General features: G+C 31.8%; 1 protein-coding gene across 2 annotated transcripts; it reads left to right on the top strand.

Annotated features, from left to right (window-relative positions):
- Window positions 1–522: 522 nt before the first annotated feature.
- LOC131854480 (SID1 transmembrane family member 1-like) lies at window positions 523–22,921 on the top strand. Of its 2 annotated transcripts, XM_059205604.1 has the most exons (18): window positions 523–629; window positions 1,020–1,121; window positions 3,322–3,434; window positions 5,082–5,197; window positions 5,882–5,972; window positions 8,834–8,917; window positions 9,243–9,355; window positions 9,780–9,910; window positions 10,697–10,780; window positions 11,251–11,356; window positions 12,729–12,804; window positions 13,969–14,139; window positions 15,272–15,389; window positions 16,112–16,234; window positions 17,134–17,250; window positions 17,545–17,680; window positions 18,460–18,664; window positions 19,813–22,921. In XM_059205604.1, the coding sequence occupies exons 1-18, from the start codon at window positions 584–586 to the stop codon at window positions 19,987–19,989; spliced, it is 2,109 nt and encodes a 702-aa protein (XP_059061587.1). In that variant the 5' UTR covers window positions 523–583; the 3' UTR covers window positions 19,990–22,921. The 2 variants fall into 2 exon arrangements, with proteins under 2 accessions (XP_059061587.1, XP_059061588.1); XM_059205605.1 differs by lacking the exon at window positions 18,460–18,664.
- The last annotated feature ends 644 nt before the right edge of the window (window positions 22,922–23,565 follow it).

Genomic DNA, 23,565 nt, shown 5'->3' with positions numbered 1-23,565 from the left:
TATATATTTTACTACTATATATATGTTGACAACCTCTCTTAGTATCTAGTTTTTTTTAGCAAAGACAATGGTTGCGGGTTCGATTCGTGTAACAAACATTTGTATTCATGAGTATGATTGTTTGTATCGGTCTGGGTGTTTTCTATGTATAATATGTATGTATTTACAAAAAAAAAATATCTATGTATTTGTATCAGTTATCTAGTACCCATAACACAAGCTTTAGCTAGCTTAACATGGGTCTAGATGGCGCCGTGTGAATTGTCCTGAGATTATTATTATTATTATTATTATTACTTTCTGTTACTATTATTGAATGAACTATATATATTCAAATACCTATTTTAAATGAACATGGCTGGATGTAAATTGAGAGAGTGAAACAAAAAATAAGGATTGACCGGCTGAAAGATGATATATATAAAAGCAGAGTAAACTATAACATATGATGATAGGGATCAGTGCAAGAAGTATATCTTCTTTAAACTTAATGATGAATGAACTACATGTATATGTTTGTGTTTAGGACAATGACAACTGGCATGGGTTCCCTACACGTGTTCATGTATATAGTAACTCTTCAATGAATACTACATACCCTGTCTTCATAACAGCTGTTCAGCAGAAAGGTGAGATTTATTTCCTACAATCTGCATCTGTTACTATGCCTGCATAGTATTCAGTATAATAACATGTTTGCTTAATTTATTTGTTTATTAACTGGAACTGGAAGGTTGCCATAATATTATGTGGTATAAAAAATGTAGTTGACATAATGTCATGTCATGAGAGTTGAATAAGTCAAAAAAGAAATATATTACAGTAATAAAAAAAGACTAAAAATTGTTACATACTTTTATTAGTTATTATGTTCATAGGAAAAATTAACTGTGAGTCATTAAAGAAATGCTTTGTTTTTATTATTTATTATTTACTGTATTTAGCTTAATGCCGGAATTTATTCTGAACAGTAATAAAAAGTTGGGAATGATAAAACATAATATGTTTCTGTTTGTTAGGTATATTGTCATGGGAGATGCCATTGGTTGTATCAACACCTCACACCTCAATGATCTTCACTGATATGGGGAGGACACTGTGCCCTCATGACGCTGGCTCTAGTGAGTGCAAGTTATTATTAATTAAATAATAATAAACATATGTTCTGTTACTATCGATAATTCCTAGCTGAGCTGGTGATCTACATACTGTTTGATTACGTTACATAATTCAGTTTTTGAAATATCAATTAAGGCATATAAAATGTATACGAAAAATAATTTTGTTGTTTTTCTATTTTATGTGATGTATTTATAGTCATTCTGTTATTTAAGACGGAGAGTAGATCGAGACAAGTCAAAGATGATGTAAATAAATTCAGTCATTATTTAGTTATACCAGTTTAGCTAAACCCAACAATCGGAGTCAATCACTAGATCGCTTCTAACAATTTGACTAAATAAGGCACATCATTAGGAACAATTAACGTCTAGACAACGTTGTCGTCATTTGTGTTGTGAAATCGGAATCGAATTCTTATCAGGGTGTGTAGACTATTTAACCGGACTTTGTTTTATTTACATTATTATTAGTGTTATTATACATACATACATTTGTCAATAATATGTTGTGACAGCCATGGCGTAGTGACCGTTCGATTTTTTTATATTTGTATATCTTAGATTTTTTTAAATATTCGTAAAACAAAATAAATTTAGTTTATCTAGTAGTATAATTATTTTTGTTGAAGATTTTCTGTACGTATTCGATAAAATTTAAGCAGTCAAGTCACCTGGAGACATTGTATACCTACTACGTATTACTTGTATACTGTATCTACATACATTTATCGCTAAATTAACTAAAGATAATGACTGATAGCAATGTGTGTAACGTTTATTGATTCTGTGCCGATGCTTCAATAGGCGGTATTAATCGAACTTTCTGTGCGATTCTGACTCACGCTTTAGTGTTTTTTTAATACATTTGATTTACACCAGTATTGAGTTGATCTCAATCGCTTGTATGTGCCCTAAAAAAATATTAGTAATTATAAGAATGTGCTTAACACGATTCATTATTTTATGGAAGTACTAGTATACAACACACATAATGTATGTAGAATTATAAATTTACAACTTATTTGGTCTGTAATATAAGAATCAGTATATAATTATTTTATCAAATCAAACATATTATACATAATAATTTACTATTCGGTATACTGCCGAATACACTATTCGTTGCAAGCCTAATAATAATGTATCTGATTATTATGATAAATCGCAGAAAACAGTATAAAAAGTATCACATACTGTTTTCTGTAATCTCAGTGATTCGTAATAGAATTATATTATCAACTATAATGAACGTCTCTATTAATTTATTCATTAGAGGAAGCTCAATAAAATCATAAACAAATAATAACAATAATGGCTAAACCGTTGAATTCTGCGTAATATGTGTAGACATTGTCTATTGTTGATAAATAATGAAATTAGAAAAAAATGCATTTATACAACGCCATCTATTATTTTGTTAATAAATTAATTTACAATTAATGTGATATTTAAAATAATAAGAAAAAATATACACAAAACCACGTTGAATCATTTTATCAGGTGAAAAATTAGATAACTAACACCGTTTCTATGTGAAACCTTAAAACTGAAACGGACTTAATTGTACTTAATTTTTTTTTAAACACTCGCCTACATATATATATATATATAAATTAAAGAGAATTTTTATTGAAGTCTTTAAACTGAGACAAAGCGCAGTAAATGGAATGAAGTAAATGAATCTTTAAAATTAACAATTTAATAAGATATTATGTATTTGTATATCGTTTCCTTTAGGTTCCCATTTAAATTTCATAGGCCTATGAAACTTAAATATAATCCGAAGTAGCGATTTTCGTACAAAAGTTTTTTTTTGCTAAATCATCTCAGCAAACAAGATACAAAAATTAAAGTGTTCAAGTCATTTTAGAGTTTTAGCTCATAGCCGTATTAAGTAATTTATTAATATAATTATTTGATTTAATATATAACAGTAGTATGACAAGTGAATGTGATAGACAGGAATGAAAATCATAAAGATCATTACGGTTAAGTAACTGAAGAAATTATAATATTTTTAGAGTATTAGTTATTAAATAAAAATAGACATTTAAAATGTGAATTTTAATCTATATAAGAGAATGTAGTAAGAATTTATATATACTAAATTAATTACCGGGTTGACTGAATAATGTAAACATATCTCGCCGTTTTCAAATGATATGGGCAAAGGAAACATTGATTTCACTATTTTCCACAGACATTACAACTGTAAATCGGCCACAATTGCAAGTGACAACATTCAAACCCACTGATGTTTCTCTGGACATCAAGGTGCACCGGGTTAAGAATTTCTACATAAAACTTGATAAGGTACATTATTTTTAATCGTTGTTCAGCTCAATTTTATTTTGTTCTGTTTATAATCTAGTTGTCTAATATTTAAATCAATAGTATATTTTATCAAAATAATTATTCGTATTATTATTATGTGCAGTAAGACCCCTCTTTTTTATTGATGATAATGGAATGGTGCACTAGCCTGCACTAACTGTTTACGCTGGCGGGGCACCAGTGGAGGATGATAAGAAGAGCATGAGGTCAGGTCAGTTAGCCCATCGTGACAAATTCCTAGCCAATTTATCGCGATCGGCTGGTATCCAGGGACTACTGCGTGGAGGTCACCCGACATGGTAGTTTGTTAGCAATGGAGTCATTATGTCACATTATTAACAATCCCCTTTCTCCCCTAAGACCCCGCTTAATGAGAGCTATAGTTTCCAAACAGTTTCAGCGCTAAACGAAACAGGCTATCGTAACATGTAAATAATGGAATTAAGGGAAGATGGATAGAAAATTAGTTAGACATTAAATTTAATACTTATATTTTACTTACTTATGTTTTTTTTAATAAAATAAATACAAACATATGTTTATTACAAAATTAAAAACAATATAAACGAATATATTTACAAAAATAAATAATTGTAACTTAGATCCACTAGATGTCACTTAGATACTTAATTATATTCTGTGTTTTCAATTTTCTCACTTTTTGTCAAGAAGGAATATATTGTAGTTCGCGTTTTCCTTTTAGGTTCTGTTTGAAGTTTTTCATAAGTGGATAAAGCATCTATAACACCCTGTTTTGCTTTTGAACTTCTGTCAAAACTTAAATCATTTGCGATATATTGGTTTATAAGTATATATACCTTATTTCAAACGTCATCGAAAGTTCTTTTTGTTCTTCGGAAACACACTACTATCAATATTTTCGTTTTCTTCTTACTCATTCAATTCCTTGAGCTCAATATTAGAAAGACTAGTTGCTGTTTCTTGAACTATTTCCTGGACGTCTTTCCGTTATATACATATTTGAAAACCTAGCTTTGTGCAACATTTCAGGGAATCCCCGGGTTTGAATAAAGGAGCGCTAAATCGAATCTACGCTAAACGAAATAGCATTAAGCAGGGTCTTACTGTATTGGCCTTATATTTTTTTGACAATCCCACAAATAAGAAAACGTCTAGGAACCGGAGAGTAGGCGCTATACGAGATATGGAGGGTGTAAGAATTAAGTATAATAAGTTGAGTAAAAGAACAGTAATCATTCTTTTCCCTTTACAATCCAATTCGCGATATTCCAACCTTTTATACACTTTAATATCCTATTTACTCAAGGCCATAGAAATAACTAACTGATAATTATCATTGATTTATACAAAAATGTATTGAACCCACGAAAATATTACGCTATATAAGAATATAGGGTAAGATTTTCGTGGGAAATCAAAACTTCTAATTCTCGATTTTTGAAAATCTGTGTATGAACTCACAAAATACAAACAGCCAAAAATATCTTATTTTTTATAATACATATTCAACGACTTGTATATTAATAATACCATTTCTTTATTTGATATATATATATATATATATATATTTCTACTCTCATTCTTAACATTTTTTAGTAAGTATAAAATTGTGGTTATGTTTCTTAATAATATAAAATTTGAAAGTGGACAGATTTGAAGGCGAACCCGAGCAGTCCCAAGTACTACTATTTCTCATTTGACAGCTCGCCGCCTACACAGACTGAACATAATAATGGTACATTGGACGAGTACTTTCCTAGGTAAGTCATATTTATGTACTCTTCATTGATGTACTAAAAAAGTAGTTGGTTAAGTAATACCGATTTTCAGGAATGTATTCGTTAACTAACAATAATTATAAAAGGCTGTATTCCGCGCAAATTGGAATTAACAATATCCAAGTAATTTAGGATGTGCTCTAACCTGTGTAGCAAATTTCATTCGAAACCATTCAGTAGATTTTACTTGACAGTGTAAAAGTTGCAGTGCTACAGGATCTAAACACCTAATATAGCCCAATTGCCTTATATACGAAAATACTCCGTCCTCTATTATTTAAGTATTATTTTGTCAAGCTTGATGATTTTTCTTGCGTGAAGTTTAAACGTCAAAAAATTATTTGTGTGGAAAATATAGAAGAACTTAAAAACTAATATTGCGCCAAGCCAGCTAAAAGGGCCTTCACTCACCTGGTGCTGCAGCGTGTCACTACAGCGCTGATTTTAATTGCCATTATTCGAAAAATAGAAATTACATTCGTGATTTTTAAATTTAATAATTTATTTAAATAATAAATGTTCAATATAATATAAGAGTAAGTTAATGGGATGAATTGGAAGTATGTATAATAAATGAAAGAAAAATTTATAGCGATAACTATTTGTTAAATAGATGACGACACTCTTATATAATGTTTTAAGTGATTTTGTATTATTCTTAACCAGATTCAACTACTCAATACCAAAGAGTGTGATTCTTATGATAGAATCTAACAACAGTGATATTTGTGCTACCGTCTCCATACAAAACAATTCTGTAAGTAGCTATATTATATGATTTACCTCGAATGAAATACCTAAGTTGCGCGCGAATTAATAAGTATTATTAGTCCTACACATTACAAGTATAAACTTCCCCGAATGGGCGATAGCATGTTCTATGAAATAAGTGAAGAACTACACGATCAGTCAATCAAGGCTTTAAATTTAATTTCCTTTAACACATCGTATTAAAAAAGACATTCGTATGTGCGATACATTCTAACGCCTTGTGTTATATAGACGATTATCCCCGGCTTCGCACGGGCCCAATATTCAGGTTCTTCTTTTATTAAAAGTAAGATATCCTGTAAAGTGTTCGTTGAAATCAAATGATGTAATGTAGGACAATTTTGTTGAAAAATCAATACTTATAATAAATTACTTATTTATTTCGATAATGATTAATATCATGTTTATATAAACACATTCACAAATAATGCATTAGATCAGAAGATATTTAATTACTATAACAAACTTATAGTGAGTTAAGGGGGTCTTCCTATGTGACGGCCTGTTTTTTAGGGATATTTTAGGATTTTTTTTCTACGACCAGTAAATATTTAGAGCTTCAAGTTTTTTATCATTTATTAACACATATTTGGATATAAATATAAAATATATACTAAAAATATTCAATAGAAACTAGAGTTACAGCGCTCTGAACACCCCCGTTTTCGAAAAAAAAAGAGCTCCCACTTCCTAGACAATTCCGGCTTACGCGGCTTATCTGAAAAAAAAAAAAAAACGCTTTTAATTTGTAGGCTTAAAAGCACGGAATGATCTATAATCAAATGAATATAAAAAAAATTGGATTTTTGATAGACATTTGAAATAAAAGTTGCAAATTAGGCGTTTTTTTTTTTTGTTTTTTGCTATAAAAAAATCGAAGTTTTGGAAATTTTCGATTGATAATAGTTCATTCCATGCGTTTACATATATTGAGTAAATTTAAAGTAATTCGGTCCAGCCGTTTCTGAGATACAATGGAGGAAAGTTTGAAAAACACAGTTTTGAGAAAAACGCGTTTAAAGTTTCAAGTCCGTTAAAAACTATTAAAATATCAACTTACTCTCAATCGGCGATGCCTGGTCCATAGAGTACCTTCCTCTTCCTCGTGAAATATATATATTTCTCTTTTAAAGCAGATTGTTCAGCTCTTGAGTCAATCCTGGCTTGTTTAACGACATCACTTACGCGCCGCTCAGAGCGTAAGATGCGCTTTTCATCCCGTTTCTCAACATACGCTTGGGCTTCACGACCAACAGGGCATCCCATAATCGACATAACTTTTAAAATACCTTGAAAACCTTCATTAAAGATAATAACTGCTAAGTAGCTAGCAATTTCAACAACTTTGGGACCAGAATGAAGATGTTTAGGAGCGAAAGTCCAAATCAAAGAATTCAAAGATTCGTTATTGTTTTGTGTCTCTGCTCCTAAACAACGAATTAATAATTCGTCTTTCGATAAATCTTCGAAAACCGGTTTGATAGCTTCTTGGACTTGCGGAATTAGAGGTGGTTTATCGTGATGAAATTGGTTTACACCAACTGTCTTCGCCTTCTGGACAAAATTGATGCTGAGGGTTTTCATCAGAAGAACATTTGTGATAGTACGTTGCCCAAACTTCCTTTCTCATATCTTCAAGCGAATCTGGATGGCGTCGAATTGCTAATCCGTAGAATTTTGTAATTTCTTGGATAACTTCGGTAAGTTTACCTGCTCCTTTTCCTCCTATTCCTTTATTGGTTTTATCCTTTTTAAGTCTGTAGAAACGTGTCTAAACTTGTATAAACAAATATATTAATAAAAACAGGCCAGGTATAAAGCCGACGGTACACAATAGGCCCGGTCTCTAACTGCCAACTCACCGCTCCGAACCGCTCTTTCTTTTACCTGCTGTATCTTTAAAACGACTTCGAATTTTCTAAAATCGCTTTACTACCGTATTCTAGACATGTTAAGGGAGCAATTTATGAAAAAAAAAAATCGATTTTTTCAACCCATCACATAGGAAGACCCCCTTAAGCCTAAAAAAAAGTCATTAGGCCGACAGACAGTATCGGCCTTTTTTTAGGATTTTTAAATATTACCTATAGATTTAATATATTAAATTTAATAGAACAAGTTCGTCATACATTTGTTTTCCCTAACTTTAACCATTTACGCAGCAGTTACTGCTCCGCTTCTATTGGTCATAGCGTGATGTTATATAGCCTATAACACTCGGGAATAATATTCCTTACTAACATGAATTTTAAAATCGGATCAGGAGAACCGGTATTAATTTACACCGAATAATCATACATACAAAACCTCTTTGTAATAGTGAATATTGTTCGGGGAAGTACGGATTTATAACGCCTATTATTCAGTGTGCTCCGATACATTACCGGTTGACTCACACAATTTGATAACTTTATCTTCTTTAACTACATACATACATTTATTGTGGAAGAGGCGAAAACTGATAGTTTCTGTGTTATTGCTGCGGGTTCAATTCCTAAGACGATACAAACATTTGTATTTATAAGTATGACTGTGTATGGGTGTTTTATATGTATAAAACAAAAATAATACATTTATTTAATTCATAAGTTGTTTGTTAGGTATACATAACTCGAGATCTAGGTAGCTTGGTACTATATAGCGCTGCGTGACTAGTCCTTTGGTTATTATTATTATCATCCTCAATTAAAAACAACAATATGTTAGTAGTTATTAGAAGTTAGAATTGCCTTTCGCGACCCCAACATCATTTTAAAACTCGGTTGATATAAATTCTAGTAAATGTTATAATAGAACCACGTCGTGTGGTCCTTAGTAACTGATTAATAATTCCGTTATACTTTTCAGTGTCCAGTTTTCGATACAGAAGATAATATATCCTATCAAGGGTACCATTTGACTATGACCAGCAAGGGCGGGATTACGCTTACTGTGAGTATATTTTATTATGGGCATTCGCCAGGTCTGGGTCTGGGTCATGGGTATAAATCTGTTTGTATAATAGATGTATGTTATATTTGAAAGACCCTGAACTACAGATTATTGTCAATTTCAACTGTACTCTTACAAGTTTAAGACAACATGCATGTAATAGGCAATGTTTAGTATATGGTCACCAGTTAGTCCCCAAGACATTGCTTCATTTTTAAATAATAGGTATATAAGTTTATACAATATTAGATCCATTCAGCCATTTGTATTATTAGTATGGATAATATGTCATAAGTTATAATGAAAATCATTGATGTATTTGTAGCAATCGATGTTTCCGGCGGGTTTCTACGTGGTATTCATTGTGAATGAGAATGACAAGGCATGCACAGGTTCGCTTCTGCCACCGAACCTTGGGAACAGAACCAAGGACTTCAGGTAAAAATTAGCTTTTGCACAACGCTTACCGTTATCTGAATGTTAACTTGATGAATGAACATTTATATCTTAATCTTAATGTAATATTATAAACGCGAATGTTTGTAAGTATGGATGTTTGTTACTCTTTCACGCAAGTACTACTTAACGGATTTTGATGAAACTTCACAGTATATATACATATAGCTTATGCATGACAATAACACAGGCTATATTTCTTATTGAAATTTAACGCGGTTGAAACCGCCGGCACCGGTTGTAATAATATAAACGCGTAAGTTTATGAATATGAATGTTTGTTACTCTTTACATTAATATAGCGTATGCATCACAATAACACATAGGCTATATTTTATATTGAAATGTAACGCAGGGGAAAATTTAATCATTATTTTATACTCAATAACAATATTCAAATGTATAGGTTCCGTGTCATTGCAACCATATCGTACAAGGAGTACGTGGTGGGCGTGCTGGTTCCGTTAGCGTTGTTCGCCCTTGTGGCACTACTCACTGTGCTCCTCGTATTGCCGAACTATACATCGAGTTATACAGGTATTATTTAACACTATTTTTGAATGAAACCATAAGTCTACACTAATGCGCATTTAATTGAGTTATTCGAAGTTTTTTTTGAAAAAGTAATAGATTTTTTAATAAGGATGACCCCTTATTAAAAAATCTATTACAAAATTTTACACAAGTGACTAAATCGTTTGATGTGCTCAATTGGTTAATTTTTCAATTCAATGTTTTATTTTATCTCATTTTATCAATTGAAATATATTATGAAATGTTGAAAGTCAACCCATGAGTTCTGGATCAAGATGCGCATACGGCATGCGCTGTTATTGGAACGATTTCAATGCATGCGTTATTGCATGCTCTATGGTTACTCAGCGTCGCGAGGTGACTCAATACAAATAAGTATAGACATTGAAAAAGTAATTTGTTTAAAATACTACCCAACTAATTTTATGCCATATGTGTATATGTTACTACGTATACATATTCCCTTATTATTCGAATATAATCATCCACCCAGGACTTAATCCACACTTATTTTCAGGTGCCATATTCTTCGTGTACTTTTTTCGTATAGTTCGATCTAATAGAATAGATTGCAATTGTAAATGGAATACAGTAATACCCGTTATTGAGTCATACATAGCTATAGAATTAAATGAAAGAATATAAATTAAGTAACCATACATTTTGGCGCTACACATAATTATAGGTTTCCTTTGAATTCTTAGCCCGGTGTGTAGCCTGGGTGTCTCGTGGTTTTGTTTTGTATTATGGACACATACTTTGAGTTTTTACATGTTGTTATCATTGCAGTTGAGGAGAGGATAATAGAATATGAACCGGTGCCGTCTACTTCCAATGAGCAGCGTCCACATGTCGAAGAAACACCTGACGAAGGTTGTCGCATTTTTTATGTCTTCAGAATAAAAAAATATATACATAAGATGTTAAGACGTAAACACAGACGTCTGTACAGAACGCTGACTTATTAGGGAGTGTACCCCAAATAATAAGAATGGTATATAAGCTGACGGTCTACCTGATGGTAAGTGGTAACCGTCAACATTAACATTTTGACATTACACGGACATCATCACTTTAACCGCTGCCATTCCAGAGTACCAAGATATCATATTATGTCTCCGTACCCAGTAATTTCACAACCATCTCCAACCCTTCAACCGGAACACATCATAAAAAGCAAGCTGCTTGGCGGCAGAAATGAGTGAGGTACAGAGGTACACACGCCGACTTCTAAAAAACTATTGTCTATGCTGTTTAATTGAAAATAAAAAAAGTAATTGTAATTGTAAACTGAAATACCTTTGCTTCCCTTCTTTTTTTTATGTTGTTATTTACATTTACAGAATCAAGAGAACGTACAATAGACGATGGGTTAATTCCCACATGGTCGCTGACAGTCGCTGACCTCAGTACAGCACACCCAAGTACCTATGAGCGCCGTTCAAACAGGTGATCATTATCCTAGTAGTATTTACAACTTCTGTACCGCCAATCAATAAGCATACCCGTGTTTTGTTAATTAATTCCGATTGAAAGAGATTAGATGGCGCCATTTTTCGCCATTTACGAGTAACATAACTGTCTTTTGAGTGACAAATAGAATTATGTGTGCGGCTGCGCTAACGGTTCACGTTTGCGGGCACCAGTGAAGGATGAATTTTGATGTAACAGGGTTAGTAGGAAAAGCTATACCAACACAATTATAGTGTCCTAGCTGTGCCCGCATCTACGTCCGCGTGGAATAGTGACCTTGACCAAATAAAGAATAATATTTAATAATCTAACCCCAAAAGCAAAAAAAGTCTTATTATTCTAGCTTCAAAGCTGACCAATTTCCATACAAACTTTCATCCTCTATATTATTTTACCCATTTAAAGGTAATATTTTTACTAACTTTGAATGTCATGTAAAAATAGGCTGCTGATTAAATATAAACAAATATGACATGAAGCTTCATGTTTCTAGCTTTAAAAATGACGATACTTCTATACAACCTTCATCTCCCCGTTTAACCACTTCATTTTATTAAAATTGTCCTTCCTCGGGTTTAGACTATCTGCGTACCAAATTTAGTAAGGATTAAATAGAGCAACTATGCCATGTGATCGGGGTTTAGTATTAAAAATTTAAAAATTATTTTAGTATTTCTTGGAAAATGTTGTTTTTTTTCATGACTGATACTACCTTTCTGATTAATCCTGTATGTGTTGAATGAATTGCTATTGCGATTACATTACATCGGAGGATATTTAAAAAACATATTCCAAATCCATTTACTTTCCAATTATAATTATTGTAACGATAATGACAGCAACTTTTTGAACATAATCCCATTTCTCTGTGTATATTTGAATTCAAAGTGGCGGTGGATTAATTTAGATTGCTTATAGTATTAGCCATCCCCAAAGGGTCACTAATAAATATAGGTATATGTCTTTCAGATTTGAAATCACGACCTTTTGGATAGAAGTCGTGATATAAACTACTTGGTCACGATGCTAAGTATATGTATATTCTTTGGTGGTCACGGGTTCTATTCCTCGCACGCCGCAAACATTTGTATTCATTAGTATGATTTTTATTGGTTTAGGTGTTTTCTATGTATATTATATATGTATTTAAAAAAAAGTGTTTAAGTATTTATATAAATTGTCTAGTACCCATAACACAAGCTCTGCTTAGATTCGAACTTACTATAGCTAAGTAACATTTTACATGGGCACGTACAACAGCCCAAATAAGACGCTAATCAAGAGCAAAGAGTCCAACATACTTTACGATTCAATACAATTTACAATTTCTGTTTCTGTATCATGACAGGTACTGCATGAGCGCTCTTACCGTAGCGGTCTTCTACGTTTTGCCTGTAGTGCAGCTCTTGTACACTTACCAACAGGTATTATTCATCCAAGTTTATTCTTATATCGTTGTTTAAGTACTAAATAAATAAGTTCAATACTATAGTTTGAATGGCTATGGAAAGGTGAATACACCGTAGATAGGATGGGACTTTGTACAAAGTTTACTGTCTCTCTGATAATAGAGGTGTTTATGTACATAGTCGTTACCTCTTTTCATCAGATAAGAACAGTTTCAGGATTTCACTTTGCCATTAAGTTCATAAATATAGCACATCGGCACATACATATATTTGTAGCACGGACTTTGTCTGCATCACATTTTCGGCGTTTTTGCAACAGTTTTTTATTGCAGTTCCGAACCTGTTGGTCGTTGCGTGTTATTATATAGCATATTTATTTCGTCGATTAATACGCTACCGAACAATAAAATAATTTAAAAAATCGGATCTTTTGATCACAGATTAACCCCAACATCCAATTTCAAAAATTTTACATCTCTACAATATTAATCTATACGATTAGGGGTTGCTAACATCAAATTTATAAATCCAAGTATTGGAGTTATTTTATCAGGACAATTCAGTTTAAAAACATGATGGAGTAACAGAGTTGCAATGGTTAAATTAATATGTAATGAAATTCAAGTCATTAAAATAATCATTCTCTTTTAATAAATAAAAGTATTTGAATAAAATTTATAACTGTTGAAAGTGAATGTAAATGCGCACCAAATAAAAAAAATAAAACCCCAGGACTCTGCTTAATAACTAGGTACCTGGACACTACAAAAACTAAGACATATCCTAGGAACAGGACGGTTGGCAACTCTGGTATAAATGTGTTGATTATGTTTAAAACATCAGTTAAATCATATTGGTTGAGCAAAGCCTACCACTCATTAAACGATTACTTAAATGACAAACGTGTATGGCAATAGTTGTATTGTTGCACGGGATTTTCATTTATTGTTAGACGTAGACACCTATATAAGTACCTAATATAAGCAAACTGGCTTTTAAAATAATAGAAATTCAGTTGAGTTTTTGCCAGTTCTCCTCTTCAATCTGTATACTGTAACTAGCACTAAATGGACGGTAGGAGAAAAATATTAGTACAAAAAACTTGACGTTAATAGGTGGCTAAAATGTCCTACATAATATTTTATTTTATTTAATTTAATGTTTTTTTAATTTTGATAGATGGTGTTTCAAACCGGGAATCAAGACTTATGTTACTACAATTTCTTATGCGCGCATCCACTGGGCATGATGTCGGATTTCAACCACGTGTACAGCAATATTAGTTATGTGGTACTGGGCTTGGTGTTTGTGATACAAGTCAAAGTCAGAGCCTCTAAACCCCAAGAGCTGGTAAACTTTTTTTTATAAGTTTCAATGTATATAGACTTAATATACTCTGCTCGTTAACATGACTTGACATGCCCACTGTTATTGTTTGTCAAAAATTCTTATCTGTTTTAGTTGTTGTTTTTTAGTTAAAATTCGTCCAATTTGGACAGGCGAAGAGCATTGCCCATACTGCCTAGTCAGTAGTTACATTATTCTTCAGTATTTGTTTTATTTAGAGTAAATGTTCTTTACACAAAAATATTACAAAATTATTCATAGGAAAATAAATATAATATATGAACTATAAAACCACGTGACCAGTAAGTCAGCAAAACCCGAATTAGTTTGTTTAAATCCAATTTGGTATGGGGCGCCGTCACTCGGATTAATTTGGTGTTTTGTTATCGATTTAACCAGCACCGAAGAGTCAGTCAGAATTTATTTTCTTTATTTAACCATATTTGAACTCACGAGCTTTCTGTCTAGCGTAGTACTCGATACTAGACAAGACCTCTATGCGATCTTTGCCATTTTAGTAGCATCTATCTAGCATTATAAAATATAGCTTGGTTGAGACTGACTTTGATAAAAACTAATTAATTATAAATTGTTATGGTTTTTAAGAATTAAGAAATCTTGCCGATAACTATATAAATTATTTGAAGAAAGACCATAAGAAGCGTAGGGACACACATTTGTACGCAAAATTACAATGCATTAGAATCAGAAACAATAATGTAGAGTTTTTGTACCCTGTCACTATAACTTATTAGTAATAATATTGCACTGCTGCGGACCCAGTGCATCTAGACGTGGAAATAGATATATGAAGTCAAACAACAAGGATATATATATACATATATATTATAATTCACTGACAAAGTTTATAAGTTGTTTACTAACATAATATAGATGAATATCCGAAATAAATGAATAATGTAAAATAGAGTGAGTTAGCTCGAATCTTAGAGCAGCCTAGTGGAAAGGTTTAGGAGAGGTAAATGCCTTATTAAGGACCCGATGAGTTATATTAATATTATCAAAAAGAATTGTCATCAATACTGTTCAAGAGTGTACTGTAGCATGATAGTTTTAAATTATTTGCCGGTAATCTATATATTGTATATCACATTTACGTACTAATAACTTATAGGATAAGGGGATCCCACAGCACCATGGTTTGTTTTACTCCATGGGGCTGGTGCTAGTGATGGAGGGTGTACTGTCAGCTTGCTACCACCTTTGTCCTAACAAGATGAACTTTCAGTTCGGTATGTACTATGTGTAAAAATTGTTTTAATTCTTATGGCCATTAACATTAAACATATGATTGTGGATACGAGGTTGTATGCTTGAATACGTGTGTAGGAGTAAAGAAAGGAACTGAGGGTGTTGAGATGTAGTGGGAATGAGAAAATTAATGATAATACGAGGGTTTGATAAGTCGGGGATTTTAAGTGACTGTGTGTGAAAGGCGCTGGATTAAGTGTATCGAGATTAAAAAGATTATAATGAAAATAAATAAAAATCTTAACGTATCAAACTGCCTCGTAGTAGTTAAGTTACGAAGTATGGATATTTGTACATTTGAGGTCATTTCTGCGACTAGAATTCGATCCTAAAATGCTTTTCATTTAAAAGACAGGAAGCTAAATTCACGCCAGTTTTCTTTAAGAAGTAGGTAGTGAAAATCATGAACTTATATGAGAAATAATAAAAATATGTGTTCCATAAAACCCCACAATCCACCCCGTGCTAATCTGTTCTGAATTATACAAATAATAATTCGTGAGTTATCCGCATTTTAAATTTAATCATTAGATTAATAAATAATGTATATCATATTTGTATTCAGGAAGAATGTTTTTAATTTTATGATTGTAAAAATATAAATCACTATTAATAATCGATAGTACTGGGCTTAGTCTCTCATATTAATAAAAAGTTACATCATCCCTGAGTAAGATACTTAATCCTTTGTCTAATATAACAGATTCGTCGTTCATGTACGTGATGGCAGTATTATGTATGGTGAAGCTGTACCAAAACCGACATCCCGACGTTAACGCCACTGCCCACGCCACTTTCATTATGCTCGCGGTCCTTATAATAATCGGTAAGTATTTTACAGATTTTTTCTCAGTTAACTCACACATTTTAAGAACAAGATGTTACAACAAGAACACATCCCATAATTATTATAAACATCTTGTTCTTCGTGTTTAATATAATATTGATTGATTTAAGCAATATAAAAAAGATAATGTATTATAAAATGATACACTGATAATATTTCGGGATATGAAGATATTAATTAGTCCAATAGAGAACTTGCTTCAAAAAAGGGATGTCTCCAGTCTCCAGTCGAACTAAAAATAAGTTTTGCCAATCTCCAAATCAAATCGTATTAGTAGATTAAATAATTGTATGGAATCTGTAACGTTATTCGTAATTCCGTAAATAAATATGAATAACGCACTTACTTTATTTGTTTTTATTTACACAATTAATAAATAAATGAAAATATTTATAATACACACATTTAAGAATGTAAACTATTGATCGAGGTAGACTTTCTAAAAAGTCGTATGGGTGGCTACATCTGTCTCGCTTATTCAAGTCGTCAAGCAGCTTGCAATGTAGGATGTGTTTAAATTGAGGGGCAAGGTAAGGTAGTGAAATTACAAGATACGAGACATGACACCGTAGTCCTCCGGTATGGCAACACATGAGTGCTATCACGGCCCTTACATTATCACGTGATGTCCATGTTTTTGTTGTATAAAACTCGTTAATCGTTTTTTTTTTAAGTAAAACAACCTATAATGAAAAATATATTTAGACGTTTGTTACATTAACCATTATATTATTAGGGTAGTTTCGCGCTTGTGGTTTTCATAAAATATGATTTAATTAAAATACGAAAGTACACTAAAATACGATTTATTAAATTAATTTACTATCTGATATTATATACATTTTTTAAACATTAACAGTCTCTTCATTTGTTTGCAGGTCTGGTCGAGATCTTGTACGCCAGCATATATTTCTGGGTGATATTCACGGTGCTACACCTGTTCACTTGTCTTATACTCACGCTTAAGATATATTACGTGGGACGGTTTCGTGTTGGTACGTTTCTTATTCAAGTCTAATGTACATTACTAGCTCATTTGACGTCGGTGGTCAAGCATATAGGACGTCATTTTATTTCCAATGCTTGATTCTTCGCACGATATAAACGTTTGTATTTATGAGTATAATATGTTAGTTTGTATTGGTTTGGGTGTTTTTTAAGTATGTTATGTATTTACAAAACAAAAATACACTTAAGTATTTCTATAGTCTAGTTATTGTGTGAATTGTCCTGAGTTATTATTGTTATTGCTAGTAATAAAGACAGTATTCAAATTTTTTTACATGCAGAATGTGCTGTGCTCTCTCGCGCTGTCACTTCGCTGCGGACTCACGGATTACGCCGCGCGTTAAGGCCCGACAACACCGTGAGAGCCATTCTGCTGGCCATCGCCAATGCGGTCAACTGGGCACTGGCGATATACGGGTGAGTAGTCGTAGCTAGCAACACCGGGCTCTCCTGGTGGTATTCCCCAACCTGGTCTACTCGTCCGAGGCGCAACTAAGAAGGCCTGCTAAAGCTGGCAGCCACACAGCAACAGAGACTGTAACGGTATAAGCACACCGTGCGAAGCGCCAAACACTTCACCCGAACTGTTGGTTTTAATCAATTGAGTAAGTGACCTCACCCCTCTTAATTAAAAGTACGGTCCAAATAAGAAAGGTCTCAGCAGAATCGCTATTTAAAAAGTAGGTTTTCAAATGTAAAATTAACACTTTTCATAAAGTTTTGAACTGAATGACTCCGTTGAATCATATGAATGATTCCATTTCTTTCACCTTTTACGGCCTAGCGGTTTAGCACACCGCCTTACTTTCGATGGTCGCGGGTTTGATTTCTCGCACGGCACAAAGATTCGTATTCATGAGTATGATTGTTTGTATCAGTCTGGGTGTTTTCTATGTATAAAATATTATTTATTAAAAATGACTGTGTATTTACTTTTAAAAAATATATGTATGTATTTGTGTCAATTATTTAGTGCCCATAAAACAAGCCATAACTAGCTTAACTTGGGTCTAAATGGCGCTGTGTAAATTATCCTGAGATTATTATTTTTGATTGGAAACTCAAAAATGTATTTTATAGCTAATCAACAACGCAAATTGGTTTAGTAAAAGATTTTTTATGGTTTTCTCTAATATAATTACATGTATATTGCCATTAATGTACATAATTGTAATAATGTGTTTTTGTTCCTCCAGTATTGTCGAACCCAAAAAAGACATCGCTCCCCATCTCCTTGCCGTTCTCATGGCAAACACCTTTGTATACATAATGTTCTATATCGTGATGAAGTTGGTGAACCGTGAAAGGGTGCCAATCTACTGCTGGCTATACCTGGCAGGTGCCATTGGAACTTGGATCTTTGCATTGAAACTATTTCTTAATGGCAAAACCAAGTGGTCGGTGAGTGTTGTTACTAGTTGTTATTTTGTCATACTTTCTTGTTCCTAGTTACTGCTTAGTTTATTTTTCGTATACGTTATACAATACGCCTAGTTATATCATCATCATCTGCTTCATCCTTATCACATTTATTTGGAGTCAGCGTTTATGTTTTTATATTCATCCCTTTTCGCAGTCATCTCGTTACTTACTCCCTTTCTTACCATGTCTTTCACGCAGTTCATCCATCTCTTTTTTGGCCTTCCTCTGCCCATATAACCATCCACATTCATATGTAATACCTTCTTTAAAATATTACCTTCGTTCCTACGCATTACATGCCCATACCACGACAGACGATTACTCTGTAACCACGCCGACACCCGCGACACTTTCATACTTCCTCTAATATATTAGTTTTTTTATCTTATCCATTGGTATCACACCACACATCCATCTCAACACCTAGTTATAACATATGATTAGTATTAGTAAATTTACAAGAGACTATATCAAGACCTGTACCTCAACGTTTACCTAACTTAGCAAAGTCAGATAGTCCGGTGCTTTCTGATTTATCCTTGACATTTTTTTAATAATGTATTTTTACAATTCTTAGCTGCCGTTTGCTATTTTGGGTTACGCTAGGATTAGCAGAGAATGGTAAATGTTTTTGTTTCTATAATTGTTATATACATTTGTTATGTTATTATTTGTAGTTTAGATGTTTATTGTAAATATGTATATTACTAATAGTTTAAAAGTTATTTACATTTACAAGACGAGTGATATGATTTGCGATATATCCTTGATTCATTATGTTATCAAATATTTTAATGCATTAAATTTTATTTTGCGTAAGTCCATTTTATTTAATTGGTTGTTATTACATTTGTTTAAATGATACCGGAATTAAAGAAAATAATAACAAATCATTAACTAATTCATTTAATCTTACTCTCAATATTATATACGCGCAAGTGAGTTTTCATGTGTGGATGTACATTTGTTAGCCTTTCATACTAAAACTAGTGAACCGATTTTAATGTAACTTTACAATACTATAGCTTATACATCAGCATAACACACAGCGATAAATTTCACTTGGGTGAAACTGCGGGCACAGCTAGTTTATTATTAGTTTATTAATTTCATACTCCAATCTGCAGCAAACCCCGGCGCAGTCCCGCCGTCACAACGCGGAGTGCACCATACTACAGTTCTATGATTCCCATGACGTATGGCATGCGGCATCGGCAATCGCTCTCTACCTCTCTTTCAACGCTCTGCTTACTGTCGACGATAACGAGCGGAGGACGCCCAGGCGTTTACTAAAGGTCTTTTGAAATAGAGCGTACTAACGTTTGTAAGGTCTAATTTTAATTTAAGTCAATATGTTGCATATACAATAATCCCCCCTCTATAACACGGTAGATTGGTTCCACGTTACAGGAGTTTTCCCTTATAACGATTTTTACCACCTGGTATAAAGCTTTGCGTATGTGTATAAATTATTCACGTTTTGTTTTTCTGGCTGGGACTGAGTTTAAATCGAATATTTAGAATAAACTATATAGAGAACGAAATATATACTTCTTGTTAAAATCAAATCAAAACTAAACTTATGCATATGAACTTAAAAACTAATTATGAACTGTACAAAACAAATCAACATAATCAACATGAACAATTAGTACCGAAATATAATGTGTGAAATCCCCGCGTTATATGGGGGAATGCCCGTGTTATAGGGGGATTACTGTATACAATGTAACTATCCATTTGTAATTAAATAATATGAAACACTCTGTAAATATAAACTCTAATAATTTCCAAATTGTATTAATTTTGTAAATTTTAATATACTCTTTGGCTTGTTTTGTGCCGCTTTCATGTATCTTAGAGCTCTTGCCTTTTTATATAATAATAATAATTTCTACTATTTAAATAAATTTAACTTATAAAATTAGTGTATTTGTTATCACAAGATACGCCGGTCGTACATTCCAAATATTAATGAGAGGCGTAGTATTCTATAGTATTTATATGATGTGACACGACTGCTCAATACTAATTTAATAAGTAAAATAAAGGTAATTCAATGTTATTTATAAATAATATCATTGTTTATAATGCAATGCGAATGCAAGTACAAAAATAATATACAAACTTATACAATGCTAAATGTTGGTGTACGCTTGCTATTAAAGATCCGCTTTGTGCAAATAACATTATTTTGTAAATGAACGTAAATTAAAAGAAACATATACGTTTATAGTGATACGACAACAAGATTACATTAAGATGATAATGTGATACATCACTCGTAACTTTTTGGTGTGCTCTTTTATTAGTGGACAAATGAAATCTAATATTATGGTTGTAATTATTTAGTTATATTTCAAGTAATGTATGTTTTTTATTTTTTTTAGATTCAACAATGTAGTGTTATGTAAATTATTTTAAGTAGTTTATTATGTATTTTATTGACCACGCTACGTAATAATTTGTTAATATTTTTTGTATTATTATATTATTTAGATATTAAAAAAGTTTAGGAAACTTTAAAACATAAGTATTAAAACTTCCTGTGAAAAATCGGACTATCTATCACATTATGCTTGACACGAATTATTAAAATGTATGTAACGATTGATGTGGCAGCTTCATCTACGGTTCTCTGTTCCCTACATAGTAACTATATACATCATTGTGGGTGAATATATAGAAAATTATTAAATGGGAGGATCTTACTGACATTGACTGAAATCTTTAAAACAACGTTATCGCTTGATGTTATTAATTACACTGTTTTCGTTTTGTAATTAAATTTTCTGTTGTATATACTAAAATTTTATTATACGTAATTATAATTTACATTACGAAAAAGAAAAGTACTAACTGTATTTACATTGAAATTACAAGTTTTTTTTTGTTTATTTTTATTAGGCAACACAGTTTTTACTATTTCTATATAGTTGTTGAATAATATTATATAGAAACTTATCTCCTATGAATATTATGATATAATCTGTTTCTGAATTATTATTTATTAATTTAATTACTCATCACTTTTTTATTTCTTATACTAATGAAAATTTTATTATATTTATATTATCATTATGAAAATAATTAATGTTGTTTTAATGATAGATGAAATATGTCTTCCATGAATTGATGTTATTTTTTTATTTTGTGTAACCATCAATATAATATTTTGTAATTAGACCGCTTTGTCTCGTTAACATGTACCGTAACGTATTACCACGTTCAGCCTGGGATGCCTAAAGAGGGTGGGGTATATCAACCAAAAATAAATAAGAAACAATCGTTGGGGTGTTTTAATAATTGCCTTCGATATCGAAGATGTTCACGATTTTATTCATGGCTCGTGCATTATATGACAGACACATAAGTGAGATCGTAATAAAATAGTTCCATAATTGAAGTTTTCGTTTTTTCTATAAATTCATTATTTGGATACTACGAACTTACGAATTACATAGTGAAGCAGGCTATTAATTTGCCACGGGTTCTATACAAAACACGAAAGCAAAAAAAGATGCATGTAATTATAATATTCTATTTACTACATGAAATTACTTACGTGCGTGGATTGTCTCATAATTCTTATCAATACAAATGACTAACGCGGACACCTACGCCGCAATAATCTTTAATAACTGAATAATTTGTTTTCTTTATGTAGCGTATTTTATAAACAATGATGCTGTCTTTTTATTGAGATAAGAGTGCATATGGCGAACAAAAAAATAGTATATTTTGATCTTTTTATAGGTTGCTACCAAAGTATCTATGTACATGGTATATACTTATATAGTATTATATGATTACGATAATCATGGGATTTTGTGTCCCTAATGTTATTAATTTATTCGTATAAAAATAAGCCTAACAAATTCAAATACTCCGTATTGTAAATCAACATTTAAAACATCGTTTAAAATCATTTAAAACGTCGAACACACTTGTATTGTGGTACAATAGGCCTATCAATTAATGTTATTGGTAAGGTTTGTCAATCATACTAAGTCACAATGTGATATCGTATAATAAATAAAGTAGGTAAAAGTAGTTTAAGCGCTATATGTAAGTATAAAAACGGAAAATTAACTAGTAATTAAAAATAGAAGGTGAATTCAGTAATAAGCAATGTATATGTATTACATATTGTCTAGATTTAAGTATGTTAATTATAACGTAATTGTTATTTTTGTATTCTAAAATATGTTTTAAATTATATAACAATTTTTATGCTTCGTGGTTTTTTATTTTATTATCTTTATTCATACTTCCATACTATTACCGGATAATGTATTGTTTTCTAATTTAAGAAAATTTTATTCAGCCGTCCAAGATCTATAGAAAACAGAAACAAAACCCCTACAATTACTTTTACAATAATTTAATATCTACTAATAGCTTTCCATTAAACGAGTTTGAAAAGAAACGATTCTTACGTAAAAAAATATTTAAAATGTATGATTGTCTCCGTTTCTTCTTGCTAATCTCTGAAACGGCTGGATCTCTTTTGACGGGACTCACTCGCAGATAGCTAATGTTCTCGAAGGAGCAACTTATGCTATTTTTATTTTAGGATAAAAGTAATAAAAATAAAACTAAATTTCCATGCGAGCATATTTGATGGTAGTCTCAAATAAAAGCAGTTAAAGTAGCTGGTAATAGGTACCTATCACAGATTAGATAAAGTTACATAGTAATACGAAAAGATGTCTATCTGTTCGTTACCTTTTCACGACTCAATAAGACTTGAACAGATCGAAATGCAAGACGAATATATACATTATATCATGAGGACGTAAATAGGTTCCTTTGTCTCAAAATCAAATGACGTCACGAGTAACAACTAATACTTACATACTAATAATCTATGAAATATT

Source organism: Achroia grisella, unplaced genomic scaffold (genome assembly GCF_030625045.1).
Source record: "Achroia grisella isolate CSIRO2021 unplaced genomic scaffold, CSIRO_AGI_Agris_v1 utg1186, whole genome shotgun sequence".
In the NCBI taxonomy this organism is placed as follows: domain Eukaryota; kingdom Metazoa; phylum Arthropoda; class Insecta; order Lepidoptera; family Pyralidae; genus Achroia; species Achroia grisella.
Note: the sequence above shows the minus strand (reverse complement) of the source record. Positions and strands in the feature narration are given on the sequence as shown.